The sequence below is a fragment of the Serinus canaria genome, chromosome 5, assembly GCF_022539315.1.
Source record: "Serinus canaria isolate serCan28SL12 chromosome 5, serCan2020, whole genome shotgun sequence".
Lineage (NCBI taxonomy): Eukaryota > Metazoa > Chordata > Aves > Passeriformes > Fringillidae > Serinus > Serinus canaria.
The window spans coordinates 30,784,997-30,804,558 of record NC_066319.1 but is presented as its reverse complement, the minus strand read 5'-3'; the positions used below and the strand labels follow the sequence as shown (position 1 = coordinate 30,804,558).

The 19,562-nt window shown below is 39.8% G+C and overlaps 1 protein-coding gene across 2 annotated transcripts; it reads right to left on the bottom strand.

Moving 5' to 3' along the window:
• Positions 1 to 405: 405 nt before the first annotated feature.
• Positions 406 to 14,767, bottom strand: KATNBL1 (katanin regulatory subunit B1 like 1). Of its 2 annotated transcripts, none has more exons than XM_030240165.2 (10): positions 14,646 to 14,767; positions 7,285 to 7,412; positions 6,462 to 6,502; positions 5,817 to 6,096; positions 4,321 to 4,439; positions 4,085 to 4,135; positions 3,911 to 4,000; positions 3,265 to 3,354; positions 2,794 to 2,887; positions 406 to 1,311 (listed from the first exon to the last, which is right to left on the bottom strand). In XM_030240165.2, the coding sequence occupies exons 2-10, from the start codon at positions 7,396 to 7,398 to the stop codon at positions 1,279 to 1,281; spliced, it is 912 nt and encodes a 303-aa protein (XP_030096025.1). In that variant the 5' UTR covers positions 7,399 to 7,412; positions 14,646 to 14,767; the 3' UTR covers positions 406 to 1,278. The 2 variants fall into 2 exon arrangements, with proteins under 2 accessions (XP_030096025.1, XP_009100212.1); XM_009101964.4 differs by lacking the exon at positions 14,646 to 14,767 and adding an exon at positions 14,301 to 14,476.
• Between the last annotated feature and the right edge of the window lie 4,795 nt (positions 14,768 to 19,562).

Genomic DNA, 19,562 nt, shown 5'->3' with positions numbered 1-19,562 from the left:
TGAAGAGCTGGCACTTTGTAAGTTTTAATTGAAAAAGCGTGCTTCCTAATCACAAAATTAAAAAAGGCAACAGCAAGCCTAAGATTAAGACTCCCTCAGAGCTATTAAGATATAGCTTTTAAATAAAAATAGCATATCAATATGACAGTAAAAGTTTATAGCTGTATTCTCAATGCTGTTGTTGGTATGACTTTGCCATCATTGATCAAGTTAGAATTTGATCAATTTTGCAGAAGTTCTTTGTCAGTTTCATAAAGGAGGTAGTATAAAAAGGGTGTGATTTGAATAACATGGCCTCACCTGGCTGTAAACATTTCAAACAAGAGACATAAATACCTATGATAAAAAGTACTGTGGAAGAGATTATTCTAGAAATTGATTTTTTTAACTTGAAAAGAAAAAACAGTAGATATATTTAATATATTTACTTATTTGCATGTAGTTTGAATGATACAGAACAAGATTACCGTGTTAGAAATCCACATACAATATAAAAACATTTGTTAGACATAAATTCACCATTCTGCTGACATTTGCAATAACTGTTTACCCAAGCTTAACTTCAGGTATTTATAATATTTTTCATACATGAATCTTTGTATATGTGCAATGTTTCATTAACTACACAATGTGAAACCCTGATTTCTGTAGTTTTTCATCACAATCTGAACATAATAGCTATTTGCATCTTAACACATTGGCTTTTTGAAACACTAGTAATTAAGGCATCTTTGCTGTATAGTTTCTCAATAGTGCAAACAAAAACTGTCTTTAATAATTTGATTAAAACATACAAGTAACTGAATATCCCAAAGTTTTTTGTATTTTTTATGCAATTGGAAGATAGTTGTGCATTTTGGAGTTCTCTTGTGAAAGAGACATTTAAAAGCTCTTAATGCTGATTGGTTTTCTTGGTTCCTTAAAACTGGTTCTGCTGTCTTGTCTTCATGACAATACAGTTCATCTTCTTTCATGCGATGATGTTGTAAAGTACAGTAGCATTTAAAGGAATACCTAGTAACTGAGCGAATCCCAAATGCAGCAAAGGCATACAGTTTTCATAGTGCACTTTCACCTCACTGAAGTAAAAGTTGCTCCTACTAGACATTTTTCCACTTCAATGTGAAGTAGATTGTTAGGGTTTTGTTAGTGGTTTCATTAAACAGCTTGACAGTTCAGTTCTCTTCTGCCAGTATTTCTCAAAAGGCTTTCAGCACATATTTCAGGGATACTTTAGGGGATTGTTTCATCACATAAGCACACTGTTTCCCCATCATGTCAGTGTAGCTGCAATAAATAAGCATTTACATCCTAGAAGGAAAAAAAAGAGAAAGTGTTTGTCACGTTACTTACAGCTCTAACATCAACTCTATGTCTGAAGCAGGGCAACCTCAAGACTGTAACACAATAATAATTATATTTGCCCAAATTTCAGAACCAGTTATCATCATGATTGCTTTTAATTAATGTTTTCAATGACATTTTTTATGTACTAAAAAGCCTGCCAGAAGAGTAGGATTAGTTTTTAAAGCTATTAATTTTATCTGCTATTCCTCTGCTCCTTGCATGAGCAGGAAAGATCATCATCATATAATCAAGTAGTTAAAACATGTTATGTATGACATTCCTTCACCCAGTCCCTCCAATATTCCTGTACTACTTCTGCCCTGACTCGCTCAGGTGACTTTGGTGACCTGATACAAATTAAAAAGACAGCAAAGGAACATAAATGGAACCTGAACTCTAGAAAAACAAACTGACATTACCTATAGCTGCTGTTCTAGTCCAGCAAAAGAACTAGGCAGTCTACATTACATGCTCTCATAGCTCTACCAAGTTGGGAGTTAGAACTCAGTTCTTCATCCCTGTTGACTGGAATGCTGCAAGAATTTTGTAATTACCCTTGTAGGGACATGAAAACTGAAGTTGCGGGTGCGCAGCAGCCCCAGAAAAAAAGGAAGGAGTTTACTTGTTTGACACAAAGTGATCAGTTCTGTAGGTATAGAATTATAGATTCATCAAAACTCCTTAAGATCCAAGTCAAAGATGCAATTTAAGTTCTTTTCAAGTTCACTCCAATCCTGCACACAACCAACTGTCTGCTGTAACTCCTTTCTCATTATCCACTTTCATCAGGTCCTCCACCTGGAGAGGTTTCTATCTAGCATAACTTTTGGTGCCCAATCTCAGAAAGCCAAGTTTATAGAGATGAGCACAAACAGAAAAACATGGATCTAACAGACATCCTCATTATGTTACTGATACCACAACCTACTGAAAAATGCAAGCAGAGATTCATCTCAGATGGACAGGCTCTTCTGCTCACCACAGACTCACCATTTTCTAAGCATTAGGTCAGCAATAAGCTTTAGAATTTAGTATGTTGTCACTTGCCCCTGTCACCTGATGTGCAAATGCCAATGACATTCCTGGGCTAAGATTCTCCATTACACTTACAACAAGGGGTACACCAGATCTAAGAGGAAACATCTGTCCCTTCCACAGTCTACCTCCTCAACTGAGCCCCTTTCACATCCATTTAAAGACTCATTACTATTAGCTACTTTCTTATTAAGATCATGCTTAAGGATAATTATCATTTTAATTCACAGAACAATCATAAGGAAACAACTCCAGATTTCTGTAAAAACCATGAAATACACTTGAGCATTATCAGCAACTAAAGTAAAAGTGCTTCTGTCCAACCACAATTTAGCATAAGTAAAACAGGAGGAACACCATAAGTGATACAACCATGTTTATTACTGAACGCAACCAGGAACCAGAACTTACCTTAGCTATATTACCAGTATATCCTGGAACCAGAGTAAGATGATTCTCCTGTTCCCACAAAACACTTAGCTGTTGTTTTAAAATATGAATGTTTCTGAAAGAGAATGAACATCACTTTATAACACAGGTAGTACATTTCATTAGTCTCTTTTACTAAAAGGAATTATTAATGCTGCATATAGACTTAGCCTATACCATAGATATTGCCACAAGATATGAAAAATTTTGACTCAACTTCTACAGCATTTGTATAATCCCTGATATGACTACATCCTACATGTATTAAAACATAGCAAAAAAAAGAGAAAAAAAGGTAACTTAACTATCCTTTAAAATTATAAGTTAAAGCTTAAAAGTATTTTAAGTTTGCCTTTTGTAGGCAAGTTGTGCTCCTACTGATCAAAATTAGAACAGATTGAGATGAAATAGGCTACAGAAGCACATTTAAATATTTCCCAACACTATACTCACCCATCTTCTGCCTTTTCCGTATGTGCAGATAGCTCTGACCACCATCTTTTAATGACAGCTTGAAGCCAGTTTAAACCCACTATCACGTATCTGTAACAACACATTTTACACATTATGCATTTCTTCCTCCCTGCAGATTATCTACAGGCCAGATAAATAAAGCATTAAGATAACTTTGTAAGCAATTTAGAAAGCAACATATTTTCTATTCTAGAAGAAAAAAGAACTAGACAAATTGGTATATTTAAATACTTCCTTACACTTGCAAATTCTAAGTGGTAGCCTGAAGTTCTTGTTGAAAAAGTAGAAGAAAACTCTCTCTTGATTACATGTTATAAAGCATAGTAAAACCTCAGTGCTATTCTTTTTTACTGTTTAGGATAAATAAATCTGCATAAGGGCAAAACCAGTCCTCTCCCTCAAGTCCCTAACATTGCAGGAAAGAATTTCTGCACTGTTGTTTTGTTAAAGGATAAAGGTTCAGACGAAAGCTTCCATTCCAGAGCCTTCTCATTTCCTGAGAAAGGCAGAGCTGGGAGAAGGGGCAGAGGGAACAAGAGTCAGAGGATTAAAACCCATTGATTTCCAGTGCTCCTCACAGCCAGGAAGTAATAATGTTTCAAAAACATCCCAAGCTGATACTTACTCTTCATACTTGCTTTTAAGCAGAGATTTCACTAAAGGCAAAAGATCTACACAGCAGCCAACTGAAACATAGGGTTTTTCTTCCTGTAAACTTAAAAACAAGATGTTTCAGAAGTGCTTGAACTTCAGTGTGGTTATAAGCAGGTTCTAATCCCCCACTTTTTTCTGTTTGTACCTGTTCGTAAGCACAGGAAGGCAGTCTACTACTACTCCAAGATCCTGTATCCTAGAAACATTAAGAATAAAATCAAGTGTTAATTGTAGATCCTACTACTACGAGTAGAAGTATATGCTTCCACTATGATTTAAAAAGTGTAACTAAGTCACAACATTTACAGAACTGCTACAAATACTGTGGCATATTTGAGATTGCTGTCATTTTAAGGATATAAAAGAAGAGACTTATTTTACCTCACTAAGTAGGCTACAAGTTCACTTATACTTCTCCGTCTCCAAAAGGTTAAAGCTACGTTCAGTCTCAGATTCCTGCTGAAAAGAACTTGAGCCATAGTTTCATGGTCCTGAGAAACCTGCATGTTTTAAAAAATATAAAAAAGTTGCCACAAGTTAAGAAGCCAGTCATAAAGCAATAAGCTACTCAGATATTATCTGGTATATTCTACCTGTATGTTGATGGGTCTGTTTTAGAAATTTATCTAAGAATAGACTTAAACCCATAAATTTCCCTTTGGGGTCACAAAAGTATCGCCGACTTTACACAACAGCTGCAAAAAAAAGGTTTGTATCTCTTTACCACCTAAGACAGGTATCAAATAATTAAAATGAGCATTCATGTGCAGCAACCTATAATTCTCACCAACTCTGAGAACTTTTTACTTAGATGACTATTAATTTTGACTTAATTTAGACACAAGTAAATACATGTATTATTCCAAACTCCAACAGAAAAGGTTCATTTCTGAAAAAGCCTGTTCTCTGAATGAAGGTCAGGCATTTTAATTAATTAGACCTTGGATTGGAATGAACACTGCAGAGCCACACACATCTCTCAAACCAGTTAAATAGCCATTTGTGACCAGAGGCCAGTGATCTGCTCCTTATTTGCTCAGAAAATGAATTTTCCCGTCTTCATTTCTTTACCCATCTTTCTGCAGCCTCTTTGTTGTAGCTATTCTGCTCTTTTCATGAAACCATCAAATTAAACCACACAGAAGTGCTGCAGATTGCGCCTTCAGCCCAGCGGCCTCTCAGGGCTCTCCCTCACAGGAGCCCATGCTTACAGTACTGTGACAAGACAGCAGCATGGTGATAACTGCTGATCTTACCTTAAATGCATGCAAGCCCCAAGGAGTAACAAAAATCTATTGTGACAGATACACAAACTTCAACATTAAGGGCCTTATTTGGCCTTCACTGTCACAAAATCCATTTAATTTAAATATCTGACTTTTTAGACAGTTTCAGAAGCCCTACAAGCATTGTCTGGGTTTCCTCAACCAACCCCAACAAGAAATAAAGTTCACACAAACACTTGAGTTAGTTTTGCACCAAGTTGATACTGCTATTGAAAATTGTCCTGACCTACCTCATCAATTTATTCTCACTGACATACTAACATTTTTACACTTCTATAAACACACATGTGAACACATGTCCTGCCCGTTCATGAAACCTATGCAGGTCAAAACAACATTCTCCTCTGGTGCTGGCACAATTTTAACCCAGTCAAGCCTGGCAGATCTGAGCTTCTGACCTGACACAAATATGAAGAAAAGTGGCAGGACTATTACTATTGAAAACTGCATCACCATAAATGGACACCCTGTAAATCAGAACACCTTATATCTGCAGAATTGAAGGAAATTAATCTAAGGAAAGAAAACTTTCACAGCTAATTACTATAAACACTTCTTTTTTAAACTGAGGTTTCTTCAAACTCTACCCACCTCTGAAAAAAATGCACTGTATTTGGATGAGGGGCCTTCTGTTTGAGACGAGCCAGAGTCACTAGAATTCAGCAAGTGTGTCCGACTGTTGTGAAGTTTTGCTGGCAGATTCCCTGCACAAGCCAGTTCATTTTCTTTATTTGCCATGTCACGGCCCCTAGATTTAGGGCACAGTTTCTTTCTGTAACAAGGCTTTGGAGTATAACAATGAACTTTCCTTTTACAATACACCACTTTGAAAAGAGAGAGGGGACTGGTCACTGTTTTTCCAACCGTTACTCTGCAACAATAAAGCACTATTTTAGTGAAGGTTGACCCAAACCAAATCAATTGCATTATTATGTTTATATATATAATTATGAATTCAGCAGGCAGCTTTCAGGTTGCTGAAAACATATTTCCCCCAGTACATATCTTAATGACACTTGGGTTATTAGAAGTCATGCCACCAATATTCTTCACTGTTTTTATTAATGCAGAGACTCATTATTATGGAAGAAAACACAAGAACAAAGAACTGTTATTAAAATCAAGACCTATCATCCACTTGTGTCTGCTTTGGTGATGTAATCAATTTCAACTGTGCCTTTCTCCCCACCTCTGTCACACTTTAAACTCAGATATCACACAGCACATCCCTCCTACCTGTTTGTGTATGAAGCCAGCTGTTTTGGAGATTTCTTACCCTGGGAGAAAGGAAATAAAGAAAAAAGGCTGTATTACTATAAAGGGTCAAACACTCCCGTTTATACCACTTAGCATTAATGGTAACATTTAGATTGTGCACATCAGCAAGATAATGTTATGCTATTTTTTTGGTAACACTGGTCATAAAATGTTAGTTTTAATACAAAATTTCAAAAAACAGAGGATTTTGACATCTTCACCACTGTTTGAAGAGGTCTTACAATAAGTTTGCCTCTTCAGTGCCTCCTCTGTACTCCACTGTCTTATTCTTCAGCCAGTAACACAGGTAAGAGGTTATAAAAACTACTTTTGAGTAGCCAGAATTCAGTGAAAACCTATGTGCTACCAACGTGCTAGGTGAAGCTGTACAATTATAAACGGATCTATTTCAATCAATGGGTTTCACCTCCTCTACCTCTCACTTGTGCCATGTAGCTCTCTTGGCAAGAAAGAACTTTTTCATGACAGAATTCCTGTATTGAAACATTTCTGACCAGCTTGCAAAAAAGCACACATGAGTAAGACTGCATCAATCAGTACCTACTGCTCATACGGACAATACAATGCACTGATCTGGGCAGCTGCTGCCTGTATCTATTACAATACAGTTTTCATACTATAACTGCTATATAAACAATTCAAAGTTCTACTGAACATCTAAATATCAAATGTTTAGTAGTGCTGTGCTTCTAGATTTAGACTGCTCAGAACTATAAACTTTAAATCTTTACCTCACTTTTCTCAGAGGACATAAAACAACCCAACAAACAACACAGCTTACCTCCTTCATGATCTTTTTAGTGGAAGAAGAGATTCTTTTTCTGGGGAGATCAATGGGATGACCTTCAATAAGCAATACCTTCTGTTTTTTAACATTGTGAGCTTCAGATGCCATAATCTCTCAAATCCCTGTTCTCAAGGGAAAGATATTTAGTTGTATTTTCTAAAACATTCAGTCAGATTTCTTCAAATGCAGCTAGCAACACTAGAATTTAACTATTTGCAAGATCTTTCATCCTAGATATAACCCAAGACATCATCCTTTAGTGCACATTAGCTGATGGCCTTATTAATAATATGTTGAGAATTTCAAAAACCCTCTTTAGCTTTCAAGAAAGAGGAAACAAAACCAAAATCACCCCAAGAAACTGAGGCAGAGATTTTGTTTTCACACCACTTTCTAGACCTGCACTGAGAAGTGGCATACAAAAGAGAATTCAAGTAAAGTATTCTTTACTCACGCTATGAATTCCATCTGCTGCCTAGAGAAAAATAATTGGTTTCACATCTGTTTCCAAGTACAAAAGGCAGCTAAAAAAATGATTCGTTTTTCAGTAAGAAAGCAAGCTTCAACAAAACAACAAAAGTTTAAAAAAAAAAGTGAAAGATCTTCTCCTTATTTTATTGGCATGTGTACATCCCCCCCTCCCCTCCCATTTTTGTCAAAGCAGTGCTTTGGCCATTTTTATACTAAAACCCGTAACTTTATTTTATGCCTAAAGTCCTTTGTCTTGAAGCATTCAAGTATTTTTATAAGAATCAACACCAAGATTGAGACAGCTGTACATATGATTTTGCATCTTTTTTAAGTGATCAGAAGATCCATTGCTTGAGACTAGGTTCAACTACTACATCATCATAGAGGCACTATTCTTGAAGTATTTTAGCAAGACATCCTATGCTACTTTTAAAAGGCAACTACTTACTCCAATATTATTGGTTTTTCCCCTAAAAGGTACAACTCTGGTCTCAACATAAGTGCTCCAATCTCTCCCCTCAATCTTTAGCAGCAGCCCTATCCTTTTTACTCTATGTAGCAGATTTACCTCACATTAAGAACTTTGGCAATTAAAAGACTAAGACACTGAGAACTGAATAAGCCAGATGGGAAACAGCTTATTAGCCATGGAGATCCATGCAGTAACTAAAGGCCATCAAATGAAACAAGCAGGTGGCAGGCCCAAAACAAGACAGATGCTCTACTCAGGCACATTAAAATCCTTGTTGTAGGATACAGTAGAAGAAAAATAAATTCTTCAAATATTCTGGTATTCTTTGGAATTGGATCAGTATTAAAGAACTTCACTTGACATCTCTCTCAAAAATGGAGTATTTTCTGACAGAATCGCTTACTCTGTAAGATGGGAACATAGAACCCTCAGACTACAACAAAAACTTCAAATTACAGCATTATTTAAGGCAATATCTTTAACAGCTGGTGGCCAATATTTTTCCAGATGCAAGTCTGGCTTAAGACTGGTTCATTAATTTAATTTTTTTCACACTTTGAGACAGTGATGAAAAGTGATCATTTTGTTAGCTCTCCATACTTCCTGGTTCTTCCACACAGGTCTGTAAATAAACTTTTCCCTGAAGTTTAGAAAAAACCTCAGATAAACAAACATGCTTTCCTCTGCTTATCAGACTGGTTAAAACCATTATTTGGACTCAAAATGGGTTGTATATTAAAATTTGTACTTGGAGCACAACACAAAGTCACATGCTGAAGAGCTGGACTTCTGAAGAGAAACTGAACAATCCTAAAATCCAAACAAATCCATCATTTTATTCAGGTCAGTGATGAAGAGGACTTGGAAAAGTCTTGACTTTTTTTTTTTCTTCTATCCACTCTTTGAGAATAATACTGAGGTGAAAACAATAAACTAAAATATTAGGGGGACAATCTCCAGCCCCCAGAGTTAAAACCCACAACCACCTCATCAGATGCTAAAAAATCCCTAATCTCTGTTGCTGAATAACAATTTTTGTGACTACTCCCATAACACACTATCAGCTTACAATTCTTCATGCCTAACAGTGACCGTTCTTTATTTTTCCTTGTTTAAATGTTTAAATAATCTCGAATGTTTAAATGATCTCAATCTACCCTTTCACACTAAGCGGTACACAAGAATCTGATCACAAAAATAAATGACAGCACTATATAACTAGAATACTTTTTGCTTAAAAGAAGTGTAAAATATTAGAAGGCTAGAAAGAAATGTCTTACCAAGGAAACTCCATTAGCTTATCAGTTTGTAATACTGGGCTCCAAAGAGCACCTAACATCTCAAAATACCCAAACTGGAACTATCTGAACTGGAAAGACAGGACTTTGGATGGAAGGAAGTTCCTTACAAAAGGTCACATGTGTCCAGGAGAAAAATTAAGAGAATTTTACACTCTAACAAATCTGATGTAAGACTATATTGTTCCCCAGGCTCCCAGTTGAATCAGAATGAAAGAACAGAACTACAAATTCTTTCCTTAAAAACTGGTAAAAGAAATTCAAAAGGTCAAAAGGCTATTAGCTATAAAGGAACATCTGATGAAGCAAAGTAAAATCCTTTTGTATGACTTCACTGTCCGACAGTTTAAAGAAGTTTCCATAGTTTAACCTGCTGAGGGTCTCAGATTATGCAGAAATAGCAGTGAACATTTAAGCAGTAATGAAACAACTGTGTTTTCAGCTCCCTTGGAGCTGACAATGTACCTAAAGAAAACACACTTGGAAAACACAGTCAATATTTAAAGAGCCTCAGGGAAGATCCAGATTGACATCTCTGTTGCACTAATTAGTAAACAATGTAATCAAGAATAGACTTAGTGGACACAAACAAATAATATAATGGGAAAAATTCAGCCTGGATGTCACTAAGGCAACACAGCCTGGAAAAGAGAGGGCTCCAGGGTGACCTCACTGTGGGCTTTCAGTACCTGTAAGGGCTACAGAGAGCTGGAGAGGGACTTTTTACCAGGGCATTTGCGTTAGCCCAAAGGGTATCAGACTGAAAGAGGGCAGGTTTAGATTGGATATTAGGACAAAATTCTTTACTGAGAGGGTGGTGAGGCACTGGAACACATTTCCCAGAGAAGCTATTGATACCTTGTCCCTGGAAGTCTTCAAGGCCAAGTTACATGGGGCTTTGAGCAGTCTGGCCTAGTGGAAGGTGTCCCTTCCTTCCCATGGCAGGGGAATTGGAACTAGAAAATCTTTAAGGTGTGTTCTAACACAAATTATACTACGATTCTGTGAAGTCCTGCTCTGCAAAATTAAGGGAATTTATTAAGAGTATGGGGTAGTACAACGAGGATTAAGGGCAACTAAATGATAGACTATTTTAGTTTCCAAGTCCCACACTTAAATCTTGAGGAAACTAAGCAACCAAGTGAAAAAAAGGGAAAGTTATTGCATGCACAAGTATCTCAGGAACAGCCATAAATAAGCAGATTCCACACTGCAGAAAATCACCTTCGGATCCCTGGGGAAAATCTGCATTGGTTTATGCTGTTCAATATATTCATAAGGTACCTTACAAAAGGGGCTGAAGACTGTTGACAATACAAAGTCATACCAGTGAAGATAAGGGCTAACTGAAGAAGTGTGCAAATTATAATCAACCTGAACTTGCCACAGGATGCTGTGGATTCAAACGTTTTATATGGGTTCTAGGACAGACTGCGCAACTACTTTAAAAAAAATATACTGAAAATGTTTAAATTCAGGTACACAAGCCATGTAGTCCAAACAGAGCAGAACACAAGCAGAAGAATCTAATATACACAAACCTAACAGTGCTATAATAAACTTAGTCAACATCTTAAGAAACCAGCTTTGGAAGACTTAGTAACACCTAGGAAAATGCTGGCCAGCCAGCAATTAAAAAGATGAATGCTACAGGATGAAAGGCACTTTACATGGCTCTTCACAACTTTGATTTCCTATTTGCAGTCAGATATCATCTAGGGATAGCTAACTAGACACTACAGCCCCCTGTAATTTTGGGATATATACAGAGGGTTCTTAAACTAGCATTAGATACTAATTTGTACAGTCAAACAATCTATACCTTAATGTCTTTAATTTCTGATTTTTCCCTTGTGATGAGCACAGCTAGTTGTATTTTATCAGACAATCTGCTATACAATCTCATTGAGGCCAACATATTTCCCTCAATTTACAAAGTCTTTAAAATTAAACCAAGGATAGAAGGCATGCCCCTTCAGCTCTGCCTTGGTCCATTGTACAATCCTAAACTGTTTAACAAGCAAACAAGGTAGACGGCACATCTGAACACACATGTATGATTTTATTAGGATGACAGAATCCCATTCCACCAATTTCCCCTATACAGTGGGTGATTTCTCACAGCAGACAACAATCTTCCCTTCTCCTCCTTTTATTCTCTTCAATCTTCAATAAGCAAAAGGACTAAAGTAATAGCAGTCATGTCTCCTGAGAAGAAGCTGGTTTGTCCCCACAGCCAACAGACAGTACCTGTGCAAAGTTTTCTTGATGGTTCTACTGGTATTTTCTATCTCTGATCTCTCCCAGATGCAATAAAACTCTTCAGGTCATACCAGAATTAGGCAAAGACAGTCAGCACTAACAGGCTTTAAAGTGCACATCTGTTGAAGGCAAGTATTAACAACTCTGCCACTCCCTCCCATGTCCTAAGTTCTGGGCACGGCCCCCAGAGAGGGACAAACTCTTCTTGGCACTTTATGTAATCTATGTGCATATTAATATAATATTTCTCACAGAACACAGGCTGGCATACTTTGCATGACAGCAAGGAAAATGCAAAATAGTTAGATCTCTTAAGCCATCAGCAATACCTTTTAAAACACACACTCTTCCATCCTATTCCTTGTCCAAATTCTACTTTTTCCTGCAGCATTCCATACGCACCAGCCATGGCAAATATTCCTGTGATTCTCCTCCACCCCACAGTAACCCAACTGCAAGTTCAAGGATGACAATATTAAACTCAGATGAAAAACCTAATTAATCATTATCCCAAGGAGGAGAGCACATGCTCTGAAAGCATTCCAAACAGCTGTGCATCAGGGAAGCAGTAATGGTCAACTAATTTCACTAGCAATTATCAGAGCTACAATGGTCACAAGAAACTTCCAAGAATGGTTATTTCAAATTTACTTCCAAAAGAATAATTTGCTTACAAAAATAAATTAGCGCTATCTCATATTATCTGATGTAAAAGTGATTTTTTTAAGCTTGGCATAACTTCCTTTCATTTTAGCTTCATAAAATGTTACAAAATCCATTTGTCTTTCTTTTAGAGGGCTTCCACATCCTTTGCATATGACAGTTTGGTTTTTTTCAAATTTCTTTTTGAGTACTTGATGCACTGATGGTTCATCAGCTGTTAAAATTGAGTTTTCTTAAAAAGAGGAAGTGGAGTTCAAGATTTTAAGAAGCATGTTAATGCAAAATCTTTCAGCAACATTATAAAGAGTGTTATATGCCAGCAGAACGCAGTTTTTTAATGTGCTACACTTGTCAGGCCATTTGTTCCAGTTTAAAGTTTCCCATGTTGATAAAAACTACAGGAATTTCTCTAAATTTGCAGTAAATGAAAATACTATTTGAACATTGTGGCCCATTGTCAATCATAACGAACCTCCAAAAACAACCACAAGTCACAGTTCATCCAAGTTAGTGAGGAGGAACCCAGGTGTGCAGTAGCTCCTGGGAGTCTAATAACTGAACCTTATTTACATTTTCTACAAAAGAAAAGTCAAACAAAAACTCAGTTTTCTGCTTCTGGAGGCACCATTTACAGGTATGTTAAGCTGCGATAAAGTAAAGCAGCTGTCAGTGGTTAAGTCCTTTCTGAAGCCATCTTTCACTAATGAAAAGGTACTTCTACGTATTGATTTTCACTTATGAACACTCTGGGGACAATAAGTTTGGAAAAGTTTTATAACTGAGAGGTGTTATAAAAGAAACAGATTTCCACAACACTGAAGCCTCCATATTAATGTTTCACACAGCTCTTTAAGGAACTACCCATGAAATTGAATATAGCTATTTCTTTCACCATTTGCTGCTCAACCCAAAGAGTTTAAGAAAAGTATTTTGAATTCAAACCCAGATTCAGAGATACTGGCAAACCCCTCAAGCCCCAAGCTTGGTGAAGGCTAAGGAAGTACTCACTACATGCCCACCTGGCTGAACAGTCTGTGACTCCATGTCACACAACTTTCACATGGCTTTTTATGCTACCCTCAAATACACTTCTATTATTGATTGCAGTCTATTTATAGAATTTTAAAAACCTTTTTCATTCATAGTCAAGCTTCTTACCCTAGGACCAACATACAGTAAAAGTGGGTAAGTGAATATATATACACATGGCCTTAAGCATGCATAGCAGCATACTGCCATTTACTATCTAATATACAGATAAAAACTGCCTTAATAATATCATTTTAAAACAATGATATTCTGAGTTTTAAAGTTTAGAAGTTCAAATCAACTCTAATTTTAGTTCAAGAACATGTTTTTTCTAATCAGCAAGGCCAAAGAAGCATAAACATGCCTTCTGTAACGCTTTAATTCTACTAAACGTGAGTAACTACATATTTTTTAATTATTTCCCTAATTCCAGCCAGAGAATAAGAGGAAGAAAAAAACAGGAGAACAGGAAAAGCAAAAATGATGTTCCAAGAAGAAATGGACGAAAGCTGCTTTTACGCCAAGGGACTTAACCTAGCTCCAAAGCGGAGCATGTTACAAAAACAGAAAAAAGATTTCCAAGATCACCACCTAATCTCTCTCTCCTAAAAAGAGCTCCCTATTTAAAATGTCTTTACATTCAATCTGCATGCCAAATAACCAGCCCAACACCGAAAAGATAATTTGAAGCCTTTTGAACGAAGTAATTAATGCAGGATCTGATCTTCAAGCACTTAAGGTTCCCCTTCACCCCCCCTCCTTCCCCCTGGAATCTGTCACACCCAAGAAATTAAATCCGTCAGCAGGCCTCACACCCAGCTTGTTTTCCTCCCTTTCGGCAGCACCAGAGCCTTCCCCGCTCTCCTGGCACGTATCCGCCACCGCACGCGCTCGCTTCCAGCCAAGGCTGCTGGCACCATTTTAGAGAAGAACCGAAGTGCCACAACCCGCGCACCGGAGGCGGCAGGCACCGCACACGGCAGTGCCGGGGCGCCGGGCGAGGCCGCCGGGCAGCGGCACGGAGCGATCCGCGCCCGCGCACTGCCCGCGGCCCCCGCCGCCCGCCCGGCGCGACGCCGCGGAGCCGCGCCCAGTCTCGGCGGAGCAGAGCGCGGCCCCGCCGCGTTCCCCCCGGCTGCGGACAGCCCCGCGGCACTCACCCGCTGCTCATGTTCGGGGCCGGGCCGGGCGCGAGGAGCGGCGGGAGCGCTACTGCCGGGGCCCGGCGCCCGGAGCCTGCGCCATTCAAACGCCGCCGCGGTGCACGCCGGGCCGCGCGCGCCGCACCACGCCCCGCCGCGCGCGCCGGGCGGCACCGCGGCGCCCTCTGCCGGCCGCGGCCTCGCGCCCCGCCCCGCCGCGCCGCGCGCTGCCTGCGTCACTGCGCGCCCGCGCGACCTCGGGGGCGGGGCTGCGTACCCGGGAGCCGGGGAATGCCGGTTGATCCCAGTGATGGAGCAGCCGGGAGGGAGCCGGGAATGCCGGGTGATCCCAGTGATGGAGCAGCCGGGAGGGAGCCGGGGAATGCCGGGTGATCCCAGTGATGGAGCAGCCGGGAGGGAGCCGGGGAATGCCGGGTGATCCCAGTGATGGAGCAGCCGGGAGGGAGCCGGGAATGCCGGGTGATCCCAGTGATGGAGCAGCCGGGAGGGAGCCGGGGAATGCCGGGTGATCCCAGTGATGGAGCAGCCGGGAGGGAGCCGGGAATGCCGGGTGATCCCAGTGATGGAGCAGCCGGGAGGGAGCCGGGAATGCCGGGTGATCCCAGTGATGGAGCAGCCGGGAGGGAGCCGGGGAATGCCGGGTGATCCCAGTGATGGAGCAGCCGGGAGGGAGCCGGGGACTGCCGGGTGATCCCAGTGATGGAGCAGCCGGGAGGGAGCCGGGGAATGCCGGGTGATCCCAGTGATGGAGCAGCCGGGAGGGAGCCGGGGAATGCCGGGTGATCCCAGTGATGGAGCAGCCGGGAGGGAGCCGGGGAATGCCGGGTGATCCCAGTGATGGAGCTCGCGCTCTCCCCCTGTGTGCTGGCCGCCAGTGACGAGCCGTGGTCAGCAGAGTGCAGTGCTCAGACTGGCTGAGAAATCCGTGGTAGCTCCACGCTCTGCTGCATTATCACAGAACCACAGAGTAAGCTGAGTTGGAAGAGCCGCACAGGGATGACCAAGTCCAACTCCTGCATAGCACCATCCCCGAGAGTCACAGCATGTCCCCGAGAGCACTGCACTCTGCCAGGCTGATGCTGTTCCGGCGCTTAAACACCCTTTGGATGATAAACTTTTTCCTAATATCCAACCTAAGTCTCCCCTGGCAAAACTTCAGGACGTTATCTGAGGTCCTGTCACTGATCACCTCAGAGAAGAGATTGGTGACCCCTGCAATTCCCCTCACAAGGAAGTTGTAGACTGCAGTGAGGTCTCCCCTCAGTGTTCTTCAGGCTGACCAAAGTGACCTCAGCCACTCCTCATATGGCTTCCTTTCAAGACCCTTCACCATCTTCATTGCCCTACTTTGGATGCTCTCCAATAGCTTAATAACATACTGTGGCACCCAAAACTGTCCCCAGCACTCAAGCTGAGGCCGTCCCAGAGCACAGCAGAGGGGACAATCCCCTCCCTTGCCTGGCTGTGATGCTGTGCCTGATGCACCCCAGGACACTCTTGGCCCTCCTCGCTGCCAGGGCACTGCTGACTCAAATTCACCTTTCCATCAACCAGGACCCCCAGGTTCCTTTCCATGTCAGTGTTTCCCAACCTCTCATTCCCCAGTCTGTCCATATATCCAGGGTTGCCTATCCCAGGTGCAGAATCCAGCACTTTCCCTTGTATTTCATACCATTGGTGATTGCTGAGTCCTCTAATTTGTTGAGGTCTCTCTGTAGGGCCTTCAGGCCTTTGAGGCAGTCAACAGCTCCTCCCAGTTTTGTACTGTCTGTAAATTTGTTTACTATCCCTTCCAGTCCCGTGCCCACCTCACTGATGTTGACAAGCACAGGGATGAGGGTGGAGCCTTGGGAACCCCACTAGTGACAGGTCACCAGTCTGATGTCACACCCTTCACCATAACTCTTTGCACTTGACCTGGGTGGAGCCAGTTGCTCACCCATCACATGATGTGTTTATCTGGCTGTGTGCTGGACAATTTATCCAGAAAGATACTATGAGGAAAAGTATTGAAAACTTTGCTAATTATAACCAGTAAGGCCTTTCTGTCTTGGCTCCTCTTGTGTGGAAGCAAACATAGGACATATTCTTTGCTGGAGGTGGTATCCTTATTTCATTGATGGGCTCCTCAAATAGAATGACACTACTGTTCCATAGGAAGGAAAGCACATAGCCTGAGTTTCAGGTGCAGATGAAAGGCTGCCAAGGGGAGGTAATAAACAGTATTTCACTGTCATGATTCCCTTTTTCATCCAAAACACCCTGGTGATTAGTAATGCATTCTTATTTCCAGTTTAAATTTATTCACATCCTGCTTATTCTTCTAGTACCAATATTACCCTGTAGTTTGCTGTAAGAGAATAACATCACAGAGTAATTTGATCCTCTCAATGATTTCGTTTCACTCACCTAACAGTCTTGGTCTCCCATTGCAGGATAGATAGCCATTTTGTTTGCTCAATCATCCTAAAGTCACTTTTACCTACGTTTTTGCAGATGTTGCAGTCTCTACCCTGTGTGCATAGTGCTTAACATATGCATGGTTTTACCCATCTGAGGAGCTGTGGATATCCAGGTACATATGCTCACTAAGGGTTTTTAACAGTATTTTCTTTGAGTTGTGTGTGCTGATGGAAACTTTTTCAAAGGAAACACATGATGCTGTTTTAGAGAATAGGACAATTATCAGATAATGTACATTAAAGAAATGTTTGGGCTTTCTAAAACACCTTCCTGGTGAGCTCTGTCAGGAGCACATAGTTATGTACCAAATAGTTTTTAGATTATTGCCAGCTCAATACAGTTAAATTCCATGTGGATGCCAGACAATGACAGAAATGGCAGCAGTGCTCCTTGTGTGATGTGATCTTATGTTTAGCTTTAAAGGGCAGCACAACTGGTTTGTCCAGTCAAGGTGCCAAACATAATAATAGTTTTATTACTGGGCCCCGTTATTAAAGAGCTCTTCTGAAAAGAAGCTGTTCTGCAAGTCCACAAAGGGGTCAAATTTTGTAATGAAACTGTAATTCCTGTCAAGGGCCCAGTTGTGTTTTCAGAAGCACACAAGCTGTACTCTGGCTGCTCAGCAATGACCATGGACCATCTAGCCACTAATACTGTCAGGTTCATTATGGCTGTCCTAGGGGTCGGCTGTAGTAATTTCCATTAAAATTTCACACTTCTTTTATGTATTTTTCTTTGATTCTGTTTTTGATAAGCATACTTACACTTGTTTTAAATTACGATCTGGACCTTGAAAAACAGTTCCCTTAGAAAAACATTCTTATACCCTTTCTGAATATATTCCTTAGCCTATTTTTCTTTATCTTACTTTTTTCTCCTGTCTTTGCCAAATTAAAGAAAGAAAAATCAGAGTTTCTTGTATTAACTGCAAGATAATACATACTCTGTAAATACTCTTTTTTGAAACTTTCTTTTCCAATTCCATGTTCATTTTCATGTTTTTCTTTTCTTTTTGTTGTTGTTTTGGTTTTGTTTTGTGGCTTTTTGTTTGGTTTTGGTTTTCAGTTTTGTTTGGTTTTTGGTTTTGTTTTGTTTTTATTTTTGTTTTTATTTTTTAATTAAACAGTTGAGAACCTTTTTATATTTAAATTTATTGCAAGACCTAATTATATGTTTTCAAGGAAAATAATTACACATGAGAGATTCCAGTTTGTGTAGTCTACCTTAGAACAATGCTTTTTACTACTTACTGTGACACTAACTGTGATGTGGTAGGATGGCTATGGACAAAAGATGGAGTCATTGGAGTTGTTGGAAACATCATGATTGTAAATGGATTAAGCTGGTTATCATGAGTAAAGCTGAACAAGAGCTTTTATATATACACACTGCACACATTTCTGTAGCTGCCCTAAGTGAAGCTGTATGAAACATGAAGGGAGGAATGCATACTAAGACAGCAGCAAGGAGCTTTGATTGCCCATTCCCCTCTCTCAGGGGCAGTTCTTTTACACTTACTTCCATGGTTCCCCTGTAAATGAGTTCTTTGTGCATGGCTTGACAGATTTGAACAGTCCAGTCTTCCAGATGGGAGAAGGAGTCTAACTAGATGTCCTGGTAGTTACGGTAATTATAGTGAGACAGGATTTTATAAAGTCATGACATGTAATCTGAATCATGTTTTTATGCAGGAGTGAAAGAATATAGATCCAAATATATCCAGGTCTAACACAGAAATTACATTTATTTACATTTGTAAATAACCTACTGCCTCCTTCCTCTTGTGTTCTCATATTTTCCACATTTATACTGGTACTTAATTCATTTGCATTTTTAAAGAATTCCAGTGATTACATCTGGATATAGAGAAGCTCAGAAATTCTGTACGTTGTTTCCCTTGCAGTTGTCTTGAACTCCAAATTATGTTTTATGTCATCTTCACAAATGTAAAAGTAGCTTCTCTGGCAATTTATAGTGTAAACCAGAAATTTTGATAGCAATTGTGGATGCAATACAGAAATCTATTGTCTACAAATTAAAAGCTTGAAAGTGCAGCAGACCAAAGTACTTGTGCAGAGGGCAAAGAAAATGGAGATGACAAGATGAATAAATTTGCTAAAACTGGTTCTTCTGTTCTGAGCTGATTAAGGTGTTCTGACTGCCTAGTGTTAATACCAATAATGTGATTCTTTTCCTGAAACCCGCAAAAGGGAATTGCATAATGATATATTTTTTTTTCTTACAATGCCTACTCCATTTATTTCCAGTTGCATTTCTCACAAACAGCCTACTTGGATTTTCTACTTTTCCTGATATTTTTTCTGCAGTAAACTTTTCCTTCCAGACATTGCATAAGTAGTACTATTCAAATTGATGCTGTAATTTTACCAGTCTGGCTTCTTTTTCATTCCTCCTTAGGCAGAATTTAAAGTCAATAAAATGCACTAACAT